Consider the following 27,094-nt stretch of genomic DNA (forward strand, 5'->3'; position numbering starts at 1 on the left):
ACATGTGCTTGGGATTGCCATGATTGTTTGGACACTGATTTGCACAAGTCAAGCACACACTTAAACTGTTTGATGTCACTCTGTTGGTTTAGGGTGTGAAAGACTTTTGCTTCCATGCTGGCCTTGCTGCATTGTTCCAATCCCTTCTGTGGACAGGGTCGTGCTGACTGAGATCCATTTGTTTATGATTTTGGGGGGTTGGCAGAAAGGATCTAGAAGAGAACAAAGTTGAGGAAGATCTTGAACAGGACAGAAGCAGCAGAAAGGTTTGTTATGAGCTCTCATAATGGAATCAGCCTGCAGAGCTGACCTGCTTCTGCAAGGATGACAGATGCTATAGCCACAGTTTGGAAGCCACAAGCCTAGATATCAGTGGAGAAAAATACTGGTTATCTTAACAATGATGTGAAACCCCCGTAGTGCTTGGGCTGGAAATTAGGAACAAATTGCCTAACATATCACACACAGTGGCTGACAAACACATAAGCACAAAATATTCCTTACTGAACTTTGTCCCACTATGACTACAGAAGTTGGACCATCCAGTTTCAACCCTTTGAGACAGGCTGGTTACTGCCCACCGTGCCGGGCAGCCTGAACTGACTTTGAGCACCTCCTCAACTCCTCTGGGCAGGCTGTGCAGAGCCTCACCACCCTCAGAGTGAACCATTTCTTCGGAACATCCAACCTAAATCTCCCCCCTTCTGGTTTACATGCCATGTGGTCCACCCCTGCAGTGAACAGGGACACCTACTGTTCCATCAGGTGCTCAGAGCTCTGTCCAGCTTGACCTTGGGTGGCTCCAAGGATGGGGCATCCACCACCACTCTGGACAACCTGTGCCAGTGCCTCACCACCCTTACTGTCACTTTTTTTCTTTTATCCAGTCTAAATCTCCTCTCTTTTAGTTTGAAAATATGCATGAATGCATAGGAATGCATGGGAATGATGGGAAGCATCCCCTAGGACCTAGCTTTAATTTTCCTTTTCCCCTAGTAGGATTCCTACTGAGCAATGAAGTAAGAACAGACACTCTAATATCCAATTTTTTGTGTTTATTTCATTTCTAATATATATTAAAAAAAAAAAATTCCAGATGCTATGAAAAGGAAAACTAGAATATTTTTCAGGTCCAGCTTCTTAGAAACTTGACACAACGGTTCAGATTCACTCCGAACTTGAGCTAGAAATGAGGAATATTAAAGGTACAGAAAAGATCATTATGCTTGCAAACCCGTGGGAGTGCCTCTTCCCCAAATCTACCATATGCTGCAACCTAGCGAAGAACTGCACAGAGCTTATATGGGTGAGGTTTCATTGTGCTCCCAAAGACAAAGCTCAGATTGATTTCCTTATCTCCTTCTGGTGGGGTGAACTTGAATGTCTGCAGCAGGCTGCAGAAGATGATGAAAAGCTCCATCTTGGCCATCACCTCTCCCAGACATACACGATGACCTGCAGGGGAAGGGAAATGCAGTCAGTCCCCAGAGCAGGATGGAGCCTTACATTGTCTGGGATTACACTCCCTTTGTTTTGCTTTTTCCAGAAGGAAAACAGTACTGCTTCACATACAGAATCTAACTCAGTTAATTATTGGCTCACCTACCTGCTGAGAAGGCCAGGAATGCCTCTGGGATCACAAAATTCCCATCCTTGTCCAAGAAATGACCAGGGTTGAACTGATGAGGGGTGTCCCAATACTCAGGGTCAAAAAGAGTTGAGTCTATATTTGCCATGATGATGGTACCCTGCAAAGAAGATGCTGTAGGGTCAGTTCTGCCTCTGTATTTCTCAAACATCAAGAACAAAAGGACACAAATGAATTCCACATAGAATCTGGGACACAACTGGGCACACGGTAAGAATAGAACAAGTATTTTATTGGGGAAAAAATGCTTAGTCACAAACTGTCCTATTTTGCTGAGGTTTTTATAGTGCTTCTGTGGGTTTGTTTCTTAAAATAAATAAATAAATAAATAAATAAAGGAAACTCTATATCTCAGTTTCAGACATTGCCCTGCTTTATTCCCTTCATGCCTCCTTTTCCATGCTGTTAGCAAATGCAACAGAATGAAGGGTATGAGGTTATTTACCTTCTTATCCTAAACCTAGTATAATGATTTTCCCAATTCTGACAATCTTTTATAGAATTACAAATGAAAACCAGTGCACCCTGCAAATGGAAGAGTGCGTTTTAACTTATAATTGTCAAGGCAGTTGTACTGTGCAGGTTGAGGTGGCCAAAGATCACAATGGAATAGACAGGGTACCTTTGGAATCTGATAACCCAACACGGTTGTGTCCTTCACTGCTTGTCTAGGAATGGTGATTAAAATAATGCTGCTAAAGCGAATGACCTCATGAATCACAGCATTTGTGTAAGGCAGCTTCTTCCGATCCTCATAGTCAATTTGGTGGGAAGAACCCAGAACAGCATCCAGCTCCTTTTGGACTTTCTCTAGGGAGGAAAAGAACTTTATACGTAGAATAACACCATGTTGCTTGAAAGGCTGCCTTAAAGAAAATAAATATGTGGAACAGACAATTATCTACTTGAAAGAATCATAGAATCACCAGGGTTGGAAAAGACCTCCAAGATCATCCATCCAACTGTCCACCTTCCACCAGTACTTCCCACTAAGCCACGTCCCTCAGTGCAACATCTGAACAACTTCATGTCCGCATCTCTGACTCACCTTGGATGTCTGGATAAGCCACCATATAGAGTAGTGCCCAACGTAGAGTGGTAGCAGTTGTCTCTGAGCCACCCAGGAAGAGATCAAAAACAGACTGCAACATGTTTTCTTCATCATAGGTAGAATTTGGGACATGTCTAGTCTACAGTTGCCAGTAAGAAAGGTGAAATAAGAGCACAGAATCCATCTAAATATCCGCATCTTTAAAACCACCCATTGCCCACTGTGCCCTACAGATCACACAGTATAAAAATAAGCAAATGCACTATTTTATACTTCTAAAACAGGTCATTGCCTATTCAAGGTTCATATTTGTATTTGATAGGGATAGCATCTGTGTCAAGTCCAGCACAAATTACTCACTTTCTCCATCTGATCCAGGTAGAAGTCAATGAAATCTTTTGGTTCATCCACTGCACGTCTCTCCCTATGACTTTTGATCTCTTGCCTTATGAAAGCATGAATAAAATTACAGCAAGATTCTATTTCTCGTATGGGTCCTGGGAGGTACCCTAAAGGCCATGGGAGAATTTCATAGATCTGTGGAACAAGCATTCAACACAGCTGCTGTAAGTTATACAACACGAGCAAGGCCGTACAGAAATACAGTGCAGACACTTCTGGTGATGAGTTACTGAGTCAGTTTCAGCCTCGGATTCCTCCCTTTGCTGCATAACTCAATGACTATCTGCCCTGTTAATTCATCAGCAGAAGACTTCAGTTTTGCAGATAGGTCTATTTTGCATGCATTAACAGTAATACATGTAATATTAATATATACTACCTTGATATAGAGGAAAAAAACCAATCTCTTCTACTCCCCTATAATGAATATCACTTTTCAACATAATAATAGTAGTGTTTCCATTTCAGAAATGTTCAGCACCCCAGGCACATTCCCTTTCTTGGGGAATTCTAATAAAGATTATTAATATAATGATTGAACAATGACACATCCAAAGCACCTCAAATCCAGTTCTTACTCATGGTTGGTATTTTTTGTCAGCTTTTAACATGTCCTAAATACTGCAATAACTATGACAATATATAATGCTACAATTATTATTGCATGAAAATTCTCTAATTACTATTGCCCGACAGTGCAATAAATATCATGTAAAATAATTAAGTAATTTGCATATTAAATGAGCCATTTTCTCACATAGTAAATGTAGCTGTTCCCAAAAGCCACAATCCTATTGTACGCTTCCATCAGCTGGTGGAAAGTTTCATCCTGTAGGGAAAAACGATGCCCAAACACCACAGCACAGATCACATTGGAGACTGCATGAACAATGGGGAAGGAAGGGTCAACAGCTCTTCCTGCCAACAGAGATAAGCGTTGGTCACCAAAGCACCATCATCTTTTCTATTTTGAAAGCAGGATCACAATGACGTTTTGTCACAGATATCCCCCGTGCTATTTACTTCTGGAGCAAAAATAATCTTACCCCTCCGAGCTACAGAAACTACGTGCTGTGTCAAAATCACGACTGCGCTCCCAACCACCTCAGTGCCGTACCATCCTTGTTCCTGAAGAACTCCACCAAGTGCCGGGCCTCGGTTTGTATCCCACGTTCCATTCCTTTATTCCCCATTCCCAGTTTCCGGAGAGTTGCAATTCCAAAACGCCTCTGATCTTTCCAGATAAGACCATTTGAGACCAGGATACCTTCAGCCATCAAGAATCAATTTGATGCCATGTTAATATTCATGTCACATTGATACTTACTTGCAAGCTATGTTTGCCAACATCCCCACATGGATATTGTCCCCCTACAGAAGTTGTGTGACCACTGCAGGAGTGGCAGAGAGCTTTCCTCAGCCAACAGTACGTTCAGGTTTCTACACCTGGAAATACGATGGTCTCTCTCACTGAGCTGCTCAAGGCCAAAAGACCTTTCTGAAGAGCCCATTGGGGAGGTCTGCAGGTTTCCTATTCTTGTTCTCCTATGCTTGGATGGATACGAGGCTGATGGAAACCAGTTTAACCACTCCTGTTTCACATACAGAAATCTATCCTCCATCCACCAAAATTCAGCAGTGCCTGATGTAAACAATAGCACAGTAAGAACTTCTAAACAAAGACACATTGCACCTACAGTCTCACTAATACATCTAAAACTCCAGTGCCTTGGGACATCCAAGAGGGCCACTTCTTGTTTAATAGCTCAGTGCATGCTTTCTCCACAGCAGCCATTGTGCAATCAAGAAACTGGAAGCTTCAAGAATTTCTTCAGCCTCAAGCTCCAGATGAAGAGTTTGAAGGCCTCAGATGGATTATTTCAAAGCAAGGAACAAACTTAGACGACACCAGTACTGGATAAATTACATCAGCAAGTACAAACACTGCTGCTTTGGTGAGATTCTGGGACACACGTGTGATAGTGGGACTTAGGAGACAACTGAGGAATGCTGCAGAATTGCTTTATTTTGTTCCTCATGAACAAATGGGATGGGTGAACTAAGAGCGTGTCAGCGGACATAGTCCTTCAGCAGATGTACGCATCTCACCTTTTCCAGAAGAAAATCTGTTGAACCAGTAGGTCTGTAGCCTCCCAGAAACATCCTCCGAGTTGGTGGTGAGACCATCCTTCACTGCTTTGAAGCCATACAGCACCACCATGGGTTTGTGACCCAGCCACAGTGTGCAGATGTTCCCATAGGCTTTTGCTAGCTGCGTGTTAAGTCGATGCAAAACACAAACAAACCAACCAAAAAACGACAGAAGAAACATCAATCAGAATGCACACACAATGGGGTTTTCTCTTCCAACATGACATTACCCCAGGGTTCAGGAAATGAAGAAGGGAAAATGGTTTTGTTCTGCGATGGGAACATTTATGACAGTAAAGCTGTGGCATCGCTCTGGGATCCCACTCTTCACAGTAATGTGAATGGTGAAATGAACAGCTGCTCTTGCTCTTTTTAACACATAGCATGGGTTGTCTTTGTGATATTAATGATTATGGAAATGCCCCTGGCTGGGTGTTTACATTAGGTTTCATATGAAAGTTCACCTGCCTGTTTTTAGTTACATTTTTCAACTCCTCGCTTCATTTTCTCAGCCAAAAAAAAAACCTAGAACTTCTTGAAATTACACATTTACAAACAGAACATTGGTGAAACAGGTTCAAAAAAGCTGAAATCCTCCATTTGTCTTTACCACGAAGATATCACTATCCCCATATTCATTTATATCACAGGAGGCTGTAGATTTTGACTCCTTTAGGCACAGCACTTAACTTCCATGACCCATCTTTCCTCCCTTTTAAGTTCTCCCAACCAACATATCAGCCTGTCAACAACCATGATTGTTGGTTACAGCTTTTGCTCCTTCATTCCCATCCACAAATGCATACCTTTTTCAGGCTCCCGTGGTCAGCTCTAAACTTTATCCACCAGATGCTTCCAATGATGGGAAATGGGGTTGGGCCTGGAGGAAACCGGCGACTTCTCCATTGCAGTCTCAGGAACTGCAAAACCAGCAGAAACAAAACTAGGGATAATAGCACCACAGTCACCATTTCATACCTCCAAAATAGTCTGTCACTGAGAAAGCTGTTATTAATCTGTTAAACCGACTTGGTTGATTCTATTTAACTCTTCCCAAAGAGAACCTAGACTGCCACATCTAAGCTTTCTTCCCTACCACATTTCTCTAGCCAACAAAATGAAGAGTGTTTCCACTTCTGAGCACACTTAATACATTGCTACGCTGCAATATGCAAATAGCTGCCACCACTCTGAGATCCAACCAAGGCCAGAAGGCGGGCACTTCATTCTGACTCGCATCTGATATTCAGAGACATCCCATTGAGCAGCCGATTTGGTTGGAAGTGTCACTCACAGCACTGGTTACGTGCAAACCGAGAGCTGGGATACTAAGCTGGAGGTTTTTGTTGTGCCTGCCTGCGTGTGGTTTGTTGCTTATTTTTGTTTTTCCATATTTCTGTCTGTTTTTTAAAGAAAAAAAAAGACATTCCGTTGTTGATAACTTCTAGATTTCCCCACTGCAAGTTGTCAGAACTAGTTCTGAAAATACCTGTATTCAGGTTCATCCTTTCTCAGTACAAAGCCTCTGTGACATCCACGTGCACATCTTCCAAACACACAACTGCCAGCAAAAGTATTTTCTCTTCCACAAACCTCCTCAAGTCCTTCTGAACAGGAGGCAGGTGAAAACGTGTTGTTTCCCGGAATAATTCTGTCTCCTGAGTGAGTGCGGTGGGGATGGGTTTATGGTTGTATTAGATGATCGAGGAAGTCTTTTCCAGACTTAATGATTCTATGATTCTAGTCCTGCTTAAAAAATGCTCTCTATTACAGAATCACCAAGGTTGGAAAAGACTTCCCACATCACTCAAGCCCAACCATCCACCTACTACTATTTCCCCACTGTGTCCCTTAGTACAACATCTAAACATCCCTTAGACACCTCCAGGGACAGCGACTCCACCACCTCCCTGGGCATCCTGTGCCAATGCATCACAACTCTTCCAGAGAATAACTTCCATCTGTGTCCATTCATTCTGATCCACAACAGATTTCTCACCTATCCTACAATTCCAGTGTTTACAGCTTACTTAACACCAGATGAATTGTCTGGCAACACAGAGACCTTGTCAAGATCTCTTGATCACTTCAAAGTTTATATGCCAGATGCTTTTGATCATGTGAGGTGGGACTGATCCCAGAGGAGGAGTTAGAAAACAAACAGGAACAGAGAGTGACTTCTTGTCCGAACACCACTGGTAACCATCTACCATCAACCCATCACCACCCTACCCACTCATGTCACTGTGACATGAGTGAGTTTGGCTAAGGGCTTTTATTTGGTTGTTTGTTGTAACTGAAGGGTTCATGGACACATCCAGCACAGCTCACACCTACCTACAAACCCAAACAGAGCAGAATGGGGCAACTGAGCTACTTCTTCTCAGTTTCAGTTTGTGATCTGCTACAGAACCCAGATCCTCACCTGCTTACTCCGGCTCCATCTTCACCATACGAGAAGGAATAACACGTTATTACATCATCCCCTACCTTAGCAAGCAGCAGGTGAATCTTTCAGGTTATTTGCCCAAATGATAAGAGAAAGTACTGATGGGAAAAGAACAAGAAAAGCTGAGAGCTGGGGGACGACAATGGAAATCAGCTGGATCCAAGAAGTGTTGTGGTGACACGTCCCCATACAATGGCTGTCTGCTAAGTAGAGACTCACATGGTGTCTCAAGAGCAGCAGTAAGCATTAAGTAGCAGGCTGACCATTGCTCGCTGCTGCATTGGGCAACAGGTAATTGCTCTGTGCATTTCAACTGTGTATATTCACAGAGCTGATGTAAAAGGTAATCTGCACAGAGGTGATACAGTCAGAGTAGGTTACAATGCAAGTAGTCACACAGAAGGGAGAAAAAAAAAAAACATTAAGAAAAACATTAAGATATTAAATTTGTTTCATTTTTATATAGCTTGAATAGGATTTTTGCAAGACAGCTGTTCCAAATAATTGTAATCTTTCTGCATGTTTTTGTCCACATTGAGGCTTGTCATTCAGTAGGTTTTTATGCTGCAGCTTCTTCAGAATTTCTGCAGCTGTTGCTGACCACAGACTACACCCGGCTGCAGCCAAAGTAAGGTGCAAGAAGAACAAAGCATTAAGCAAAAAGCATGTTCTAAGATAAAAGTAAGAACAAATGAACAGCACAGCACTGGGCTTTTCCTTTCAGTCACTCCTAGATGAGCTCCCCTGCATAAAAATCCATCCACTTCCTGGTTTCTCTGGGTGTTGCCACGCTGTTGAAAAATAGATTCTACCTTTCCCAACCGTGAGCAATCCAAAACCCTTTGGTGTTCCAGCCCACGTTGCTTTCTGAATGAGAATGGCATCAAGTGCGTTTATGTTCTTCCCAGTCCCAAAAGCTAAATGTGCAACAGCTGAACATTGCTCAGCTACCATGGTAGAACTCAAAGTTCTTCTCAGGAAGAAACAGAATGTTAATACCCATTTCAGCTTTCTCTTATCTGAAACGTTCCGTTCTGACTGTGACTATTAGCATTCCAAGTGCAATATTTAGGCTACTAAATACATCAAAAATGCTGAAGCAAATACTCAAACACTAAGAAATGCCAAAACTAAGACTGTCTGCACAACAGGCATTGCTTCTTAGTGAAGCCTTATCAAGAGCAGTACCAGATGCACTGTGGCTGAACCTAAGGCATTCAGCATCTCTTCCATTCCATTAAATGAAACAAGGTGCATCAGAGGACCAAAAAAACAATAACACAATGGTGGGACTGAGAAGGTAGAAGAGGACCTCTCACAGGGAGGATTTTGGATAGGGGTTGTTCTGAGGGCAATCCATTTTCCTTGTTCAGTGTCTCCATTCTGTGTGAGCAGCACCTCCCTATGCAAGCCCTGCATACACTGCTGTACCAAGCAATACCTGCAACAGCACAGAGCCTCACACTGCTTTCTAACACATTCTAAACCCACCTTTGCAACCTGCAACTCAGCACCTAAGCTCTGGCATTATAACACACCCTGAGCACAATGCAGGCACCACACTCACCTCTTGTTTTGCATCTCACCTTTCTGATGGCGCTGCTTTCTTGCTGCAGGGGGGGGGGAAGAGGTGGGGGGAAAGTGGGGAGGAATGGAGAAAAGGGATTTCAGATAAACCAGGTTTTGCCACCCCAACAGCAATAGATAAGATGGGAGATGCTTTTCAGTTGTGGAGATTCCAGCTACTTTTAAGGCAATCTACTTCAGAGAAAGTCAGTGAATAGCAACTAAGTAAAGAAAGACAGTTAAGACTTCAGTCTAGCCTTTTGTTGCTTAAATTCAACTGTTTTCCTGCTCAGAATCTGTATTCCATTATGCACTGTGCACACATTTCCACTTATGTAAGAGAAAACACACAAAAATCACAGTGAGTGTTTCAGGAAGGTAATAAGTAACACATCCTCAGCATTTAACTACAAGAAACTTCAGGAGGTGTTACCATTATGCAAGACAGTTGGTTTTCTTGCATAACTGCTTGACAACGACTGCAAGAACCAATATCAACACACACATACAAAAAAAAAAAAAAAAAAAAAAAAAAAGAAAAAGAAAAACTAAAAATGCTAGTTGTGTCAAAAAACTGTGACAGATCACAATTACAGACCATGAAAGAGAGAAGGTGTGGCTTGGCCAGCTGCAACGGATCACATATTTCCAAGTTTTCTGAAGACTTCAGCTTAGGAAAGCTGTAGATCGAGAGGGAGGGACAGGCAGACAGACGGTCAAAGGAGGCATGTGTTCTCTAAAGAGAGCTGGACTTCAGTAGAAGCACTCATTCATCTGCACAGCACCGTGTTTGCAGAGGAAGCCGTACACAGGAGCAGCGAGCAGCCGAGATTTCCATAAGATGTTGGGGATTGTTGAGTTGTTCGTAGCCCTGGTAGCCTCCCTGCTGCTCTTGCAGTTCCTGAAGCTGCAGTGGATGCGCAGCCAGCTCCCTCCAGGACCAGTTCCTCTGCCTATCATTGGGAACTTGTGGCTGCTTGACTTCAAACTTCGCCGAGAAACTCTCACTAAGGTATTTAGTCTTGTCTTATCTCCTGTACAGGGTTTAGTGGGGAAATGGTGGTGGTAGGTGGGCAGCTGGACTGAACGATCTTGGAGATCTTTTCCAAGCTTGGTAATTCTGTGATCTGTAGCTGAAAATCTATCTGAACCTGTTTTAACTTAAATTTAAATACCAATATGCGCTGTGTTTCATTAACAGATTTGTTCCCTGTCTTTGTATTGATCTCTCTCACCTTGTAAACCATCTTTAGCTGCATTTCCTTTGGCTGACATTAATGTCGCTGGAACACCTCCAGGCCACAATGGTCCAATCTCCATTAGAAGATCAAACACACACTCTAAAAAGGACCCTTCTTTTCATATTTGTATAACCAAAAGTCAGCAAGGCACGGTTTATTAGTGAAATGAAGCAGGGAAAAATAAATAAATGAATTCTTGTTCTGCTCACAGCACAAGTTCTTAATAAGCCAGTTCAAACTCAAAGTAATCAGATGCGAGTCTTAAGGAAAAATTCAAGCATTATCTGAGGAAAGACAATAGGAGCAAATACGAACAATGGTGGGAAAGCAACAGGAAAGAATGCAAAAGCATTTCTTTTCTTTCTTTGGAAGTTGGGGGGAAAAAAGGATCATTGACAATTTTCATTTGTGAAAGAAAACAGAAAAGCTTTGGCATTTTGCATGCATTCATTTGCTCTTCAGTTCTTAAAACGAATATTCATGTGAATGAGTTCTGTTTCCTATCCATTGATGCACTGTTATTAACTCTTCAGTTAACCAGCATCTACGGCAACATCTACACAGTGTGGATGGGACAGACGCCCATGGTTGTACTGAACGGGTACAAAGCAGTAAAAGATGCCATCGTCACCCACTCAGAGGAGACTTCTGGAAGACCTCTCACCCCGTTCTACAGGGACATGATGGGCGAAAAAGGTGTTACAATACCAAAACATGCATATCTTTCTTGCTAGTGAAATATAACCCAATCCAAACCCCATTTTGCCTCCTGAAGTGAAAGGATTTCCCTGCCCAGCACCGAAATAAATGTTTCTGTGTTCTTCAGGCATTTTTCTGACAAGCGGGCACACCTGGAAGCAACAGAGACGCTTTGGGATGACCATTATACGGAGCCTAGGATTTGGGAAGAACAACTTGGAGCATCAAATTCAAATGGAGGCCTCTTGCCTTCTGGATGCCTTTGCAAACACAAAAGGTAAATTCACTAGGAAAAACAAGGCTTGGAGTGCTTTCTGAAATACAGCAGATTAGGGGAACTAAAGTTTCACGACACATTCATTACAAGCTATGAAGATATTTTTCCTATTAGTGAGACTTCTACTGGCTTTTAAATTGCATTCTTGAAAAAGGTGTTTTGTCTGCACAGCTGGCAAGATGAAGCAGCTTTTTTGTTTGTTTGTTCTTTTAAATAAGGAGAGTAAAAAATGTTTATTATCAACATTGTCCCAGGGACAGCTGGTAACAATTTTTACGTTCAAGGAGGATAGAAAACCTGTGTGTTTTCCTTCATAAAGGACAGAATTTGTGACCTGCTGCGCAGCAAAAACCTCTACAATTTGGCAGAGAAAAAAGCCCAGCACAAGGAGCTCGTCATTCTATTGTCCAACAAAATTGCTTTGTAGGGTTTCAATGAAATAGAAACAGGTAGAATTTTAACGATCTGCCAAAATAAAGCAACCAAATATATATATATATATTCTGAACAGCCAAATCCCCCACCCACATCATATTTCATACTGACATGGAAGCACAGAGAGGTTCCCCAAGGTCTGTCACTGACTCATTTAGCCTTAGATGTAGCAAAATGGCCCTACTGACTTCTGAGAGCAACGTTTCTAAGGTCAGTAGGTACGTAAGATAGGAGCACACCAGCTGGTATTAGGCCTTGGTACAGCCCAAATCTTTACTTCCATGCAGTTCTCCTCCATATTAAACCCAGTAGTTGAATTGACTGTTTTAAAGAAACAGAGCAAGTCTTAGACTGATGCCCGAAAAGCCGAAATGTAATTATTTTTTCTAGATTTCACCTCTCTCTTTACCTTAACTCTTTTTAACAAGAGCTGCGTTCCATCCTGTAAAACAAGGAACGTGGGTTGTGGGCACTGTGGTGATGGGTCAGTGGTCGGCCTAGATGATCTTAGTGTTCTATTCCAACCTTCAAGATCCTATGATAAGAACGATGAAAGGTTTGCCTTCACAATCCGTGAAGACAAAAATATATATATATACATATATTATATGTAGTTGAATGCTATGCGGCACTTGAAAACCAAACAGAAAGAAGACATTTCAACGTGACTAACAAATTAAGGCTTCAAAATTGTTCCCTTCCGTTACCTCCTCCCTCCCTCTTCCTTAATTTGAAATACTCACCAGCAGCCCCTGTACTTGCAGGCAAGCCTTTTGACCCCCGCACTTCCATCGCCCATGCCATTGCCAATATAATTTGTGCTGTTGTCTTTGGCCATCGCTTCTCCAGCGAGGATGAATCTTTCAGCAAGCTTATCAAAGCTGTTTATTTTGTGATCTACTTCCAAGCTACTATCTGGGGCAGGGTAAGAACCTGTGCATTTAATCAGAATTTCCCATGTTCCAACTTGTGCATTGCCTCTCATTGTAACTGAAATGACTCTTGCAGTACCTTTACAGTTACCAGGAAATGGGAATTGGGCTCCCCATTGAAAAATGTTCATATTTCTTCTTATTCATTCACAATCACAGATGTATGATGCTTTCCCATGGCTTATGCACCGCTTCCCAGGACCGCATCAGAAAGTGTTTGCATACAATGACTTCATGCACAATTTAGTTATGAACGAGGTCCAGATGCACGAGAGAGAGAAGGCAGGTGATCCACAGGATCTCATTGACTTCTACCTAACCCAAATAGCAAAAGTAAGTACCTATTTATCACCACAGCCCCCTCCTTGGCCTCAATACCCACTACAAATACTTGCTCTTTGAGTGACAACTACAGAACTTTAATACACACATTTTGCTTGGCACTGAAGAGTTTTGCTTTGGTGGGTTGCTCACCATTTTCACAAAGTTATGCCCATTGCTACCTGGGCAATTGTACGTATGAAACAACCCACTTCATGTGAATGTATCCTACAGACCAAAGATGACCCCACCTCTACGTTTAATAAAGACAACATGGTTCAGACTGTGGTTGATCTCTTGCTGGGAGGGACTGAAACAACAAGCACCACCCTCCTCTGGGCACTGCTCTATATGGTACAATACCCAGAAATACAAGGTGAGTAAAAGCCTTAGCAGAGAACTGCACTCTATGTAACATCGTAATGAATGCCATTACAATGTATTGGCTCAATCACATGCAACAGATCAGAATAAACATTAACAATGAATACAAGCGGTAGATCTCAATTTCAAAGTAGCTCAGTCTCTTTTTTTCTTCCCCTACCTTGGGGCTGGAAACAGAAAAAAAGAAACTTAAAACATTGTGATTGCTCTGCAGAAAGAGTTCAAAGAGAGATAGAAGCTGTTCTGGAACCTTCCCATGTCATCAGCTATGAAGACCGCAAAAGACTGCCCTACACAAATGCTGTGATTCATGAGACTTTGCGGTACAGCAACATCACCTCTGTGGGGGTCCCTCGGCTGTGTGTGAGGAATACGACTTTGCTGGGCTTTCACATTAAAAAGGTATGGAGTACATCCATCTCCAAGCTTTGGTTAGTTAATATTTACTTTGTCTAGCACATCAGCTCCTAAAATTCCTGGCTCGGCACAGAGAGAACACAGTAGCACATCATAGGCACGAAACAAAGCTGAGTGCTTCAAATCAGAGCCTACACGTAACACCTTATGACAAAAACAAAGATAGCAGGGTTTATTATGCCTAGATGCACATAGGATAAGGGTGAGCTGAGTCCAAGCACCCAGCTGTAGACACAGGATGGCACAGTATCTATTAGAGAGAAGAGCCAGAAAAGATACATCGACAACATCATCTCTGTTTCCTCTTGCAGGGCACACTTGTGCTGCCAAATCTGCACTCCGTGGTGTATGACAGTGACCACTGGGCAACCCCTTGGAGGTTCAACCCAAACCATTTCCTTGATTTGGATGGCAACTTTGTGCACAAAGAGGCGTTCTTACCCTTCTCAGCAGGTAATGCCCGAACATTTCAGCATCGCTCTTTGCTTTTGTCTTGCAGCACAACAACAAACATTCTAGATTCTAAAACATTAAGAAGCGTCTTGATAAAAATATATTTGGCACAATGGTTTAAAGTCACTTATTTTACTGTAAAAGCCACAGATTTTGTCTCGTCCTGTTTTTTTTCCATATAGCTTAGCTTCACACTGCTAACTTCTCTCCTTTTTCCCTGTAGGGCACCGTGTGTGTTTGGGGGAACAGATGGCACGTGTTGAACTGTTCATCTTTTTCACTAATCTGCTTCGGGCATTCACATTCCAGCTCCCTGAAGGAGTAAAGGAAATCAACCCAGAGTACGTTTTGGGTGCAATACTGCAGCCACATCCATATGAAATCTGTGCTGTTCCACGTTAATCTGCAACATACCACAGAGCAGAGGGACTCTGACCCGTCAATAACTGCAGAACGAATATCACCATCTTATCTGTATTCAAATTCATGTAGCTCATCAGAAAGAATTAACATAGTAGTATTTCTACTCAGGAAGGCTGACATCATGCAGATGAGCTTTCTGAAACTAGAAAATAATTTACCAAAGCTCATATAACCACGCTGTAGGTATATATAATTACTCTGAAGTGTTACCATATTTACACACTCACAGTAAGAATGAAGCAGGTGTAGCATCTTAGAGAAGTGATCTGTAACAAAAGCTTCCTGCACGTGCACTCAGTAACGCATCACGTGTGAAATGGCACAACTGTTCCAACACAGGAAGGATGCCTGAAAACACCATTTGCTTCAACACAATTACTCCTCTCTGTTCACAGGCCTTCCTTGCTCCCTCCTGCAGAAGGTTCCATGGCATACAACCCCAGTTTTGACTCCTCTTCCTCACCCGCTCCCTAAAAACACTTCATATAGAAGTGTCAGCTTCATATATGCATCAGTGTTGGTAGAATACAGTCTCTTATCACATTCCCTTTGGAAATACATGCACTCTTTTTTCTTTACTACTACCCATATCTGTTCTCTATTTTATTACTGCCCTCAGATCCAGGTGTTATCAAGAACTTTCCTTCTGCTTAATATCACCATCACAACGTCCAGTAATTTGCTCTTTGAAGACAAGTAACAACCTTTCAAGAAGATGCCAGTATTTGTCAAAGCAAGCACAGTAGAGATTTACCACCCACAGCCTTCTCTTGTTGCCCCATACTTCTACAACAAGTGTGGAAAGCTTGGACCACTTCAAATTCAGCCGTGGCCACCCTTAATGCTCTCAGCTTTCCAAGTTCAATAGGGACAAACAGAAGTTACGCTAGGGTGTCATTAAAAGCAAAAGTGGAAAGTTACTTACTTCTCAGACATAAAACTAAAGGAAAACTTCTTTCTCCTCTCTAACATTGCCAATTAGCAGCATCCACTTGATGAGAACCCCAGGGCTCTAACACGCTGTAAAGTTTGCTACTGCGGAACAAATAAAGACTTGATATCCATGCAGTTTCGACCTTTTTAATAAAAGACATTTTAAAACTTTTAAACATCACTCCATTTTTACCAAGGAAAATATAACATCTAAAAACATCCTCCTTGAATTAGAAATACTTTCTAACAGAAATCAAGGAAAAAAAAAAATCTCTCGGCCTTCAGATTTCTTACAGTGAGGGTAGGGGGTACCTGGCATAAAACACATTCTCACAGATTTATGCAAGCAGTCTGATGTGGCAGTTCATAAAAGTTTTCAAGTCTTATCTCCAGCTTTTGTGGGATTCATTAAAGGAAAACTCACCAAAAAAACAAAAATCTCTTTTCACCCTACCACTTGCACAGTGCAGCCAAAGGCCCACAGTAAAGTGCTCAGTGGTATGACTGGCAGTGTAAGATATAAGCTTGGACTTGTTCTATTCCAGTTTATTCTGATGGTTCTTGAGGTATGTCCTACGTAAGAAAAAAAACTCCAGTTTATTTCTGCTGCTTTCACCCTTTGGTCTCCTGATTGATTTTTCTTTTCCCCACAATATTATTCCATTATGCGCCTGAATTTCCTGGTTTTCTTCTAAAAATGCATCTCAAATGAAAACATGCACATATCCTCCACCTGTATCTGTGAGGAACTGAGGTACATGATGAAGATCCGTTGTGTAATGCTGGTTCTAAAACACGTGGGAAGAACATACGTTTACAGTGTACATGATAAACGAGGTACTTTTACAGAAAAGTCACTGTAGACCTGACAGTTGTTAGCAGTGGAAAAACAACTGGGCTATAAACTTCTTCTCTTTATCCCATTCTAAAACAAAACCAGCAAGAACTGAAGTGTTCCTCAGCTTTCCCATGATTTGACAGCATGAGAGTTCCAGATCACTTTTTCATCACAGTTGTAAATGAAACCTGTAAGAAAATTATCAGGGCAGGAAAAAAAAATATTAATAACATTAACATGAAAAAAACAAACTCACAAGGAAGTAAGTAAAACAGAAAACAAAGATTGAAAAACCAGGACTAAGAGCTACTTCTGTCTGTGAAACATCTTAACAAACTAAGAACTTGTAAATCCTGTCATGTCAGTAATTAGAAATCACACAACAAATACACCAACATTCACATCTATTCTGATGCACCACAGAAATCAATTGCCCAAGTTCTCAGTAAGGCAGAGTGCCCACATCCTTCAGAGGTTACAGCTCTGAATAAACCAAGTGATTTAAAATCCAGGCTTTAGAAAAACCTCTTGGAGAGTCTTAGATTCAGAAATTAACTTCTGCCCTACTAAGGAAAATACAACTGCCATTTATTTCCAGTTTCTTCGCATTTTGAAGCCCTGAAGAATCTAAACTCTTAGTTCCCTTGACGTTGGGCAGCACTCTTTGCCTAAGTTCCTTCACTTTCATGGAATATCCAAGAAACACATCTTGAAACATATCCCCTCTGTAACAATGGCCTTGCAATCTTGTTTTCCCAAAACAACAGTAACAAAGAGCTTCAGCACATACTTTACCTCCTAGACATTAACTTAGCAATCACCAAGAGGAAAGTACACCCTGATCTTTACCCACTGCAGTGAAGCACACAAAATCCATACTGTCTGGGTGCGTTTAAGGATAAATGGATACTGGTCAGCATGACCTAATTTAAGAAAACGAGCAAGCCAAGAGTTTTTCCTAAGACTTCTTTTTAATCAAAGTTTCCCAGAGAAAAAGACGAGTATCAAGATGGTTGTGATCTCAAATAATAAGCAGAGTACTGTCCAGAGTACGCTCTGATCTACCAAACACATCAGATAAATTAAAGAGTTTTTTTCCACTCAGTTAAAACTCTGTATGCAATACAAACTCAGTATTCACATCCACCCCTTCAAGAATAACACATACATGCCTAATTAAGCAAAATGTTAAATACGTGGTATTAGCTCTTAATAGAGAAGTCTGTATGCCAAGAAGAATTATGAAAGGATGTGCAGGCTGTGAGGAAACCAGTAAGAAATTAAGCTACTGTGGTGCAAGGTAATCTCTGGGTTGTCCCTTCTCTTTTTTGCTCTATTTTCTCTATTTTTTTCAATAATATGCCACCAACAGAATTTCTAAATGGGGCATCCAAGCTATTGGTATTACTATCAAAGCCAACCAGGTGGAGAAAGATTATGATATTAATTAAATCTAGGAGATCTCTGGTAATGCAAAGAAACAAATTATGTCAAAACGCATTACAAGCGTTAACACTTTTGAAAGCAAATGCAAAGGTCAAATCCAACCAGTTACTCCTCACTGACAGCCCTGTTTTTCACAGACACTGTGGCACAGACACACACTGGGAAAGGCCTACAAGGAGTAAATAATGGCTTTATAAAACAGTCACACAAAAACGTCCACTTATCTGAGCAGAATAGAAAGACAAACGTTCTTAGTTGCTAACTACTGCTACTCTGCTGGTAGAGAAATAGATTAACTGCTTGATTTGATTATCGGTTTGCAGCAAGTAAATGAGAACATTCAAAGTCCAGTCCACTGATGCACGACTCTCAAATATTATCTAATACATTAACTTTGATTATGCCTCTGTGTCACCATTAGGACAAATTAAAACCGTATCACTTACTTCTTGCAATACTTGTCCAAGTGTCTCTCTGCTGTGAATGCGTTTCCTGTTGAAAACCAAAAGAACACTTACAGTTCTGCACAAAGCACTGGGGGATCTCACAAACATCAGCTGTTACACTGGGCATGGTCCACACCCTTATCCACATGGAACCTTAATACAATCTTATCAAAGCTACAGACTTTGAGTCAGACCTGCTATCTATCGCTCAGTGAGGTGTAAGAACTCACTGCAGCTTCTCAAACACAAACAAATGTTGTTTGTTAAAAAGCTTACTAAGCTTTTTAAGCATAAATCCAAGTAACTGCACATAGTTGACAATGAATCATGTCAACGCCATCTTCCCTGGACCTAGACATCTGTTGTTCAGCAACTGATGCAAGATTAACTACACTGCTACCTCAGCCATTCTCCCAGCACAGTCGAAGATGGTAAGCAGTGCTTGCTACAGAGACTTGAAAAGGAAAAACGAAGAATCCTCCACCAGAAGTGACAGTAACTATAGTTACTGTTTCTGAACATCCTGCAATACACGTACTAAAAAATACTGTAGATCCAAATAGAAAACAGCACATTTTTACCTGTCTATTTTGGTTGCTATGATCACTGTAAAACTGCCTTCAGTGTTGGGCAAGTATGTAGATGGTATAATTACGTAACTTCCAGCAGGAAGCCTGCACAGTCTGCTTACTTCCTGTGAATAGCAGTGAGGTACACAGCTCACCAGTGGCTCCAAGTGCAGAAAAGAGGAAGTATTTGGCTTCCAACTGCTGTTAGGTACCTACAAAAAGAAGAACAAAAACACGCTTAACCTTTCAATGCAGGTATACCTGTGCCAAATACATCACAGTAAGATGGAAACACTCACTCTATGTATAGAGCTACAGAGGAAACATTTTCTGAAAATAAAGCCAGCTGAGTGCTAACCTCTGCTGCAGGAAAACACAAATAAAAGAGCACACTTTATCTGTTCCACAGACAATTTGTTCAATGTCTGTAAAAGCCTTGTGTCACTGACTCGCTCTGAGTTCACGCTCTACTAAGCCTATGCCTGGCAAACAAGTCTTACCTGGAAGATATGAAAACCTATTGGACGACACTTGCTGTCTTGGCAGTGCTGCCGGAGGGTGATTTTCACACTGCTTTTTCCTGGTCCTGCAGGAATGGAGAGGGGAAAGCAGGGATTGATATGGAAGGAGGGGAAGTTCCTGCTGCCTCCAGCACTCTGCCCATTTTTCCAGCATCCTTCCAGCTGCAGCGTTTCCCATTCACCTACTGGGAGTTCTTCAGTAAGAGTAGCATCTGTGGGTGGTTGTTTTATCTCACTATCAAACATAAGAAAGAAAACAAAACAAAACACAATAGAACACATATGATTTCACAGATCCAGAAAACCAGCTCACAGAAATATATCAGTATTACACAGACTTACAGGAACACAGTCTAAAGCATGCACTATGTTGTTTGTACACCTACCACATCTTCAGTCAGAAACTACTATTTACCCGCAGACCTAATCACTGCAATATTAATACCTATTTCAATCTTAGCCCAGCATCACTTGTCATTTATTGTCAACACCAGTCCCACAGCATTCAAAATGACATTTCAACATAAGGACAAATGGTATATTTGAAATTACTCCAAATCCTCCATTCAGCTAAGAACACAACAGCTGTTCTGATTCTGTGATTGTCATTTTAGACACATATCCAGGCTGACACCTGTTTCAGACTTCATAGTGTTACACTTAGCAGCAGTAGATGAGAGGACAAAATTTGCCCTGAAGTGCTCCACAGATGCTGTATGTTCAGAAAAATAAACTGTCAACACAACATATAAGCCCACGTCTTACACCCAAGCAGCAGAACTAGCCTCATCATTCTGCAGACCTTTATTCAGTCTAACACTTGATGACATCTTGCCTCCAAATTCTGCAGAGTAAATGATCTGACTTTATAGAGCAACTTGCCAGCTTCTTTCCAAGAGCACAGGAGTTGTTAGAGCACTACCAAAGTATCAAAAAAAACCAAAAACATGAACGGCTTTTAAGCACGCTGTCAGTGGTACATTTTGCCTCCATGCTTATCAGGCACAAGCTATTACATACACCCATATTTTTCCAGGTTTACTGGAAGAAGATAGAACTTTGCTGACACCACACGATGACTCAACGCTGCCTTCATAAACATGAAAATTATACTGTAATTTGCCATTCTGTACAACTGTTCAGAAACACTTTAACATTTTCATACTGTGCACGTGTACCTCCATGTATCTGTGCCCACAAGTTGAAGATGTTTTCTACTTCTTCTTGAACGTACCTGAGAGAGATTCTTCCTGTAGAAAACACACGAAGCAAGAAATGCCCTACAGCATCTTTCAGGAAAGTGCTGGGAACAACAAGATAGTACCCAGGAGAAAGGTCGCAGCATACATGCACTTCTCTGTCATAGGAATGGCAGACGGTACCTACAACTGGAGGAGCAGAGAGGGTCTTTGGAAGGTTAAATCTTTTCTTCTCCACCTAGAACAGATGCATAAGGATGCGTGGTGGTTTAGGAAAAATGAGCAGTTTTTAATAAAAGCTATCTAATACTGTTTTTTGTAACATGCCTACATTTACAAAATGAAACAAGGAAGAGAGTATCAGCAGGCAAACTGATTATCAAAGAGGAACAGAAAGCATTAATATTCAGAAGTAAAATTTGGGACAGCCATAAAGTGATCAGCCTGAAACTTCATTCACTAGTTTGGGACAATCCCAGAAGTTCCACTATATGGCGCTCACAGAGTAGAATCCAGGGCTAGTTCACACCTAGGCTGTACGGACAGTAACTCTGTGACACACTCAGGGCATAAATGAGAGGTGGAAAATGTTTGAACAGTAGAATTACATCACTGTTGTAAAAAACAAATTATTTTAGTCAGATGTTTCGATAATGCCTTAAAATTTCTACTTGCAAGAGGAAAAACATCACTTCCAAATTACCTTCCAGACATGCAGCCCCACAGCCTGATATTTTTTCCCCTGTAGGCCTTCAGTCAAAGACAGATTTTCCTCTACTAAGCGAGTCAGATTTTTAATCCTTCCAGCCCAGTCAGCGTTGTATTTTCTGTGTTTCTGCAGCAGAGCAATGCAAACTTCACTCTTCTCACAGACTCTCAGCCAGAATTTAGGGTTGGTAGGGAAGCTGCTGTTGTTACGGCAACCACCTGCAGACTGGCCTCTCACCCAGGATCCAAAAAGATTCCGAGAGTGATACAGCACTTTCTCTAATGAAATGAGAAAAACACAGCGCAAACTTCAGATGCCAGAGTTCATTTCTTTTATCCAACCAAAACACGGCAGAGATTTCCCAGCCCAAGAAAACATTGGTGTGGTAGCCCTGATGCTTTCTCTCAGTAAACACTCAAGAACGAGATTTTGAGAAAAATGAAACAATGTCAAGACTGGTAATGGCAGATTGACACGATTTGTACAAGTAACAAAAAACTGGTTTCAGAAATCTGATGTTTGTATCTTACTAAGAAAAAAAGCATCTCGAAGCTCTGCAGAGCAACAGCCATCCAGAGAACACTCATCTCTCAACAAACTAGCATGTAACTAGAGCTCAGAAGAGTATCAAAGGCTCTCCCAAGGATCTTCGATTTCCTCTCACTCTCTACTCTTCCCAGCAGTAGAGATAGAAAAGGCCTACAAGTATAGAAGAAAGACTGATAAAGAGAAATTACAGTCTACCTGCAGCTATTTGCAATTCAATTCACTCTTTCTCATTGATTTAATATTATGCATACAAGAAAGAGGTTTTATCATACCACACCTGTATAGAGGCTCTGCAGTTGTCCTTCTTCATTCACTGGAAAGCCCACAGTAATCTCATCAAATTCTCTGAAAAATTCCTCTTCATCAACCCAGAATTCTCCCTCTTGGATCTGTGAGAGGAGTTCAGAGGCAACCACCGGATCCAGCTGGCTCCATCCTTCACCACTACACATAAGACAAGAAGCTGAAACATGGCTCTTCACACAATAAAAGTCCCGTAATAATCTTTTGTCCTTTGTAGTAGATTTGCATAGCAGGACAACAGAAAGAAGTTTATTCATTTTAGTGTCAAAGACTTGCCAAGAATGCTTCTTGGATACAATCTGCTGGTCAGTGAGATGGATCATCAGAAGTACAAAACGTAACACTCCAAAGAGAATTTGGAAACAAACAAACAGCAGTCTGAATATTCTTACACTTCTCAAGATAAGCTCTAAGGGTCTGTCCTTTCCTTCTTAATATTTTCAAGCTATATTTCCTTTAAAACATTTCTCTTTATATCTATTTGGCATCAATTCTAGCTTCTCCTATTCACATTAACCTGCATAAATAGAAAAAGCAGACAAGCAGAACAAACCTACTCACCCCTCACACCAGGGACCCCTCCAGCACCTCCTTCCCCAGGGATTTCGTATTCGCAGTAGGATGATTTCCTTGCCTGACACTTCAGAAAGATTCAACATGTCTGTCACTATAAAGGCATGAAACTCTCCTAGCTCACTTGCACCTGGAAAGGAGAAATAACAACAACAACCCAGGGTTAGATGTATATAAAAGAATCCAGACCTTCATTTCAAAAAGACAGACTTTAAATCATTCTGTGAAAGAGAGCAAAACAAATAAATTATTAAAACAGCATTAGAATTTGTTTTTGCAGCTATATAGAAATGAAAACTTTAAAGCATATTAACTCACCTGTTGATCTGAAGTAGCTACAAATCCCCTGTGATTTTTCTAACTATTTTTGGGGTTGACTCTGGATGATTTTTCTGTTGTTCTGAAAATGAATTGTAACGACTTCCCACGCATCTAACATAAAAAGCACCTCCCGGAAAACCCCTCCATCCTGAACCTAACAATATCTTTAAACCCTTCTTTATCCAAGGTTACATAAAAATCACACCACGCAGATCACACAATACGACAGCAGTATGCAATGGCTGGCTGCCTTGTGCTCAGAGCAATATCAAATCACAGTTTTAAATGCTTAGAACTTTACTGTTATACCTTGCCTGGAATTGAGGACTGAGCAGCTTATCACACATTGCTCTTTCAAAACCATTAGCCTCCTAAACACTTCTTTCTTCAAAACCATGCCAGATTTCTCCTTCCCCGTGTTTCTTGCAGGGTCTTTCAAGGCCCATCTTTCAGCAATGCCTCCAGTCAGATCCACCAAAGCATCTGCCACCTGTCCTGCCCACAGCTGTTCGTAAGATCCATGCACTCTACCAGAAAACACACACACAAAATGTTTTTACAAACAGCAGAACTAAGGAAACAAAGTTCCCGTGTCCTTTCAATCCTGCCCATCCCCCCAAGTAAGCAAGTGAAAAAACACACAATTTACAGAATAAATCACCTAAAGAACACGTAACAAACCCATCAAACAATGAGGTGTCTGATACGTTACAGTTCCTTTCTATATAGAAACTGCCCCAGCCTTGACATTTGTACCTCATATGCACACCAGATTCCACGATATCATAATTGCTTACTGCATGTCAGCATTTATTCCTCCTCCTCTGGGAGGAGGAAATAACAATTATTTAACTTATTTCACTCTGTACAAGGTGTGAAGAAACCACTTCATACTTAAAGGCTTTTTCTGCCCCCTGCTGGCAGTCACACTATCCTCCCTCCAGGCTCTTTTGTACATTTGATGTCAGTACATTTTGTACATTTCCCATGTATAGAAAAAAAACTGGCAACCATTATTCTTTATATCGAATTACATAGAGATCTATGCCCAAAACTATGACTATGCCAAGTTAGATGTCTAAGCAACCGGAAGGTTAGGCACAGATTAGTATTCTACCTCCCTTCAATAACAGCACTCACATACTTTGCATAAGCTTTTTCCAGTAATGGAAGCCAAAACAAATCTTCTGTCTGACACTGGGAAAAGCAGAGTTTACCACCGAGACAAGGCAAACGATCATCAATGGTTACTTCCACCCAGTGTCCAAACTGCCAGATATGGCAGGTGAAACGGCCTTGATACAACTCATCTGCCCAGCTGGGCTGACCTGGAGGGAATACCTAGAGAACAAAAGGCTCATATCAAGACAAATAATGAATGGCTGTCATTTCAATACAGAAAACTAGTTTAAACTAGGCTGAATATCAACCACTTGTAATAAATGCAAAAGGAAAGTCACGATGCAGTAAAGCCAAGCATGACAAAAGTGATATTCACACAGGGGCTTAGGATTAAAAATTTTAAAAGCAATATACAAATGGAAATCAGGGGGAAAAAATAAATCTGGAATATGAAACAAGTTCTCTATACCTTATTCAGCAGGTATTTACTCTTCTGCAAAGCTACACAGGCACACAGGAACCAACAGTCTCCCAAGATTCCTTGCTTCACCTGCACATCCTGCAGACTGCTTGAAAATAACCGAGGAGAAGAGCAAATGTCCTGCAGTTAAAAGAAAGGAAACTGAAGTTAAATGTTGCGTGACGGTCTAAGGAAGTCTATGATTTGGAGAACTGGAGGGCACAGAGACCTCCCTCAAAATAAGAAAGCTTTTACCTCTTACATTTCCTCTTCAGACTCAGCCCAAACAGGCAATAACAAAATGACTGCCTTGTGGCTTTTTGCAGGTACTTTATGAGAGGTAAAACTTGTTCTCATATAGATTTTACAGCACAAACAACATCACTGAACGCAACCACATCAGAAGAGCCAATAAGTGAAAGACAACTGAATTCACCAGTTCCTTGCAAGGTATATGATCAACTGGGATAGAACAGATGCCTTCATGCTGTGCACCCCAATTTCCAAGAATCACCAAACTCAAATGATAGAAAAAGCTTTTCTAGGGCAAATAAATATGGATTGCTTGCTAGCGGAAGAGATTACTACAAATGTAGAGTCTTGAACTACTCAATCTGATCTGAAAGTGAGCTTTCACTTCAATGGTTCTTCTCTTACCTGCAAGCACTGGGAATTAACCTATCAGCCCTCCTTAGTAATCTAGGCACAACGTATAAAACAAAACTGCTCGCTGGGCTCTATGAAATCTTTTGTTTGTTAATTGCTCCATCTGTGTTCTACAACCATCCCGGATGTAGGGCAGAGAAGCAATAAAACTAAAGGCAATGTACTTTTTCACTACGTTATGTTTTTATAGCCTTACTCTTTTCCACACCCAGAACCATTTGAGTTGGATGGGATCTTTAAAGGCCATCTGGTCCAACCTCCTGCACTGTACAGGGACACCTACAGCTGATCTAGTTTCAACCTCCCTGCTATATATATGTGCAGGGTCACCAACCACCAGACCAGGCTGCCCAGAGCCACATCCAGCCTGGCCTTGAATGCCTGCAGGGATGTGGCATCCACAGCCTCCTTGGGCAACCTGTCCCAGTGCATCACCACCCTCTGGGTGAAAAACTTCCACCTTATATCTCACCTAAACCTGCCTGGCTTAGTTTAAAACCATTCTCCCCTATCCCATCGCTATTCACCCTTGCAAACAGCCACTCCCCCTCCTCTTACAGTATAATACCCCAAATTCTGCTGGCACCATGGAATCCCAATACGCAATTCCTGCTACAAGCACAGGCTCAGAACTCACCTGAGGTCTCAACCACGAGATCTCACCCCTGAACTGGGCGAGTGGGGTGCAGGAATCAAAGAATATGGAGGTGTCGCTGGCGGGGAACGCAGGGTCTGTGTACAGCTCTTTCCTCGCCGTCAGTTGCTTTTTCTCTGCGAGCATTTTCAATGCAATCCCAAGCGGCTTTGCCGGCTATTCCTAAGACTCCGCTTCCAAGCATCGCCCTAGAATGTAAACATTCCAGCGTTACAACTAACCCAGAAACCACGAAGCATCATAAAGCGTTAGTGCCCAGCAAGGGAAAGGCTCTCCGGCTGTTCGCACCGAGCTCCCCGCCTCACGCCATCTCCGCTTGCTTTCAGCGCCAGCTGCCACTCCCGCTGCTCCCCGATCTGACAGGAAACAAGTGGAGGCCTCAGCTCCCCCCCTGCAGCCCCCCCACCCCACGGCCGCCCCTCACCCCAGCGCGGCCCACTCCCCCGCTCCCTCCTCACGCCCCCCCCGCCGCTCACCGCAGGGCAGGCCCCGCCGCCATGCCCGGAGCGGCCGTTCCCGCAGCAACGCCGGACACCTCCGCCTCTCTCCACCCTCTCTCCTTTCAGCCCAAGAGGTAACGGATTGGAGGCGGAGACCAATCAGAAGGCGGAAAGCGGGCACGTGATGTCGTCTCCGCCAATCCGCAGCCGCCTGCCCCTCAGGGACAGGGCGGTTCCCAGCGCGCCTCGCGGCGGGAAGCGGTGCCGGCTGTTGGGCTGCGCTGTCCGGCCGCTCGTCCCCTCAGGGCACGGGGTGCGGATGGTGGGCCCTCCCTGCTGCTTGGAGTCACGTTCGGGCTTTATCATCCCTGTGCGACTCAATAAAGGCATATAAACAGGCCGTGAGCCAGCGTGGAGCTGCGGTGCTCACCAAAAAGCAGTGCTGTGCCACCAACCTACCTGAGGGGCTGCAGAGCCGCAGGGCGCGCTGCTCCG

The 27,094-nt window shown here is 42.2% G+C and overlaps 3 protein-coding genes across 3 annotated transcripts; 1 reads left to right on the forward strand and 2 right to left on the reverse strand.

The window, feature by feature from the left end:
- Positions 1–1,276: 1,276 nt before the first annotated feature.
- Positions 1,277–8,594, reverse strand: LOC140256040 (cytochrome P450 2J6-like). Its single transcript, XM_072344231.1, has 10 exons — positions 8,514–8,594; positions 6,059–6,172; positions 5,211–5,373; positions 4,219–4,368; positions 3,859–4,019; positions 3,060–3,236; positions 2,697–2,838; positions 2,271–2,458; positions 1,607–1,748; positions 1,277–1,455 (listed from the first exon to the last, which is right to left on the reverse strand). Exons 1-10 carry the CDS (start codon positions 8,583–8,585, stop codon positions 1,277–1,279), a joined length of 1,488 nt encoding a protein of 495 aa, XP_072200332.1. The 5' UTR covers positions 8,586–8,594.
- A 1,347-nt stretch (positions 8,595–9,941) lies between these two features.
- LOC140256153 (cytochrome P450 2J2-like) lies at positions 9,942–15,782 on the forward strand. The gene is made up of 9 exons (XM_072344456.1): positions 9,942–10,279; positions 11,042–11,204; positions 11,335–11,484; positions 12,684–12,844; positions 13,011–13,184; positions 13,407–13,548; positions 13,771–13,958; positions 14,285–14,426; positions 14,650–15,782. The coding sequence occupies exons 1-9, from the start codon at positions 10,109–10,111 to the stop codon at positions 14,826–14,828; spliced, it is 1,470 nt and encodes a 489-aa protein (XP_072200557.1). The 5' UTR covers positions 9,942–10,108; the 3' UTR covers positions 14,829–15,782.
- A 133-nt stretch (positions 15,783–15,915) lies between these two features.
- CAPN10 (calpain 10) lies at positions 15,916–26,759 on the reverse strand. The gene is made up of 13 exons (XM_072344455.1): positions 26,636–26,759; positions 26,142–26,347; positions 24,848–24,979; positions 24,401–24,597; positions 23,566–23,783; positions 22,924–23,065; positions 22,337–22,503; positions 21,505–21,788; positions 20,837–21,039; positions 19,582–19,837; positions 19,094–19,293; positions 18,513–18,558; positions 15,916–16,808 (listed from the first exon to the last, which is right to left on the reverse strand). Exons 2-13 carry the CDS (start codon positions 26,283–26,285, stop codon positions 16,779–16,781), a joined length of 2,019 nt encoding a protein of 672 aa, XP_072200556.1. The 5' UTR covers positions 26,286–26,347; positions 26,636–26,759; the 3' UTR covers positions 15,916–16,778.
- Positions 26,760–27,094: the final 335 nt, after the last annotated feature.

Source organism: Excalfactoria chinensis, chromosome 9 (genome assembly GCF_039878825.1).
Source record: "Excalfactoria chinensis isolate bCotChi1 chromosome 9, bCotChi1.hap2, whole genome shotgun sequence".
Taxonomy (NCBI): Eukaryota; Metazoa; Chordata; class Aves; order Galliformes; family Phasianidae; genus Excalfactoria; species Excalfactoria chinensis.

What these genes read in the sequence shown, in the direction of transcription:
- LOC140256153 (XM_072344456.1), top strand. Translation starts at nt 10,109, where the DNA reads ATGTTGGGGATTGTTGAGTTGTTCGTAGCCCTGGTAGCCTCCCTGCTG. An exon ending in GGACATGATGGGCGAAAAAG is followed by an intron (nt 11,205 to 11,334) that starts GTGTTACAATAC and finishes TGTGTTCTTCAG; the next exon opens with GCATTTTTCTGACAAGCGGG. An exon ending in ACAATACCCAGAAATACAAG is followed by an intron (nt 13,549 to 13,770) that starts GTGAGTAAAAGC and finishes ATTGCTCTGCAG; the next exon opens with AAAGAGTTCAAAGAGAGATA.
- CAPN10 (XM_072344455.1), bottom strand. Translation starts at nt 26,285, where the DNA reads ATGCTCGCAGAGAAAAAGCAACTGACGGCGAGGAAAGAGCTGTACACA. An exon ending in TCTCGTGGTTGAGACCTCAG is followed by an intron (nt 24,980 to 26,141) that starts GTGAGTTCTGAG and finishes TTTTAACTGCAG; the next exon opens with GACATTTGCTCTTCTCCTCG. An exon ending in TAGGTTTTCATATCTTCCAG is followed by an intron (nt 19,294 to 19,581) that starts GTAAGACTTGTT and finishes TTCTTTTTGTAG; the next exon opens with GTACCTAACAGCAGTTGGAA.
- LOC140256040 (XM_072344231.1), bottom strand. Translation starts at nt 8,585, where the DNA reads ATGCCATTCTCATTCAGAAAGCAACGTGGGCTGGAACACCAAAGGGTT. An exon ending in ATTGCTCACGGTTGGGAAAG is followed by an intron (nt 6,173 to 8,513) that starts GTAGAATCTATT and finishes CTGGTTTTGCAG; the next exon opens with TTCCTGAGACTGCAATGGAG. An exon ending in CAGATTTTCTTCTGGAAAAG is followed by an intron (nt 4,369 to 5,210) that starts GTGAGATGCGTA and finishes TGATGGCTGAAG; the next exon opens with GTATCCTGGTCTCAAATGGT.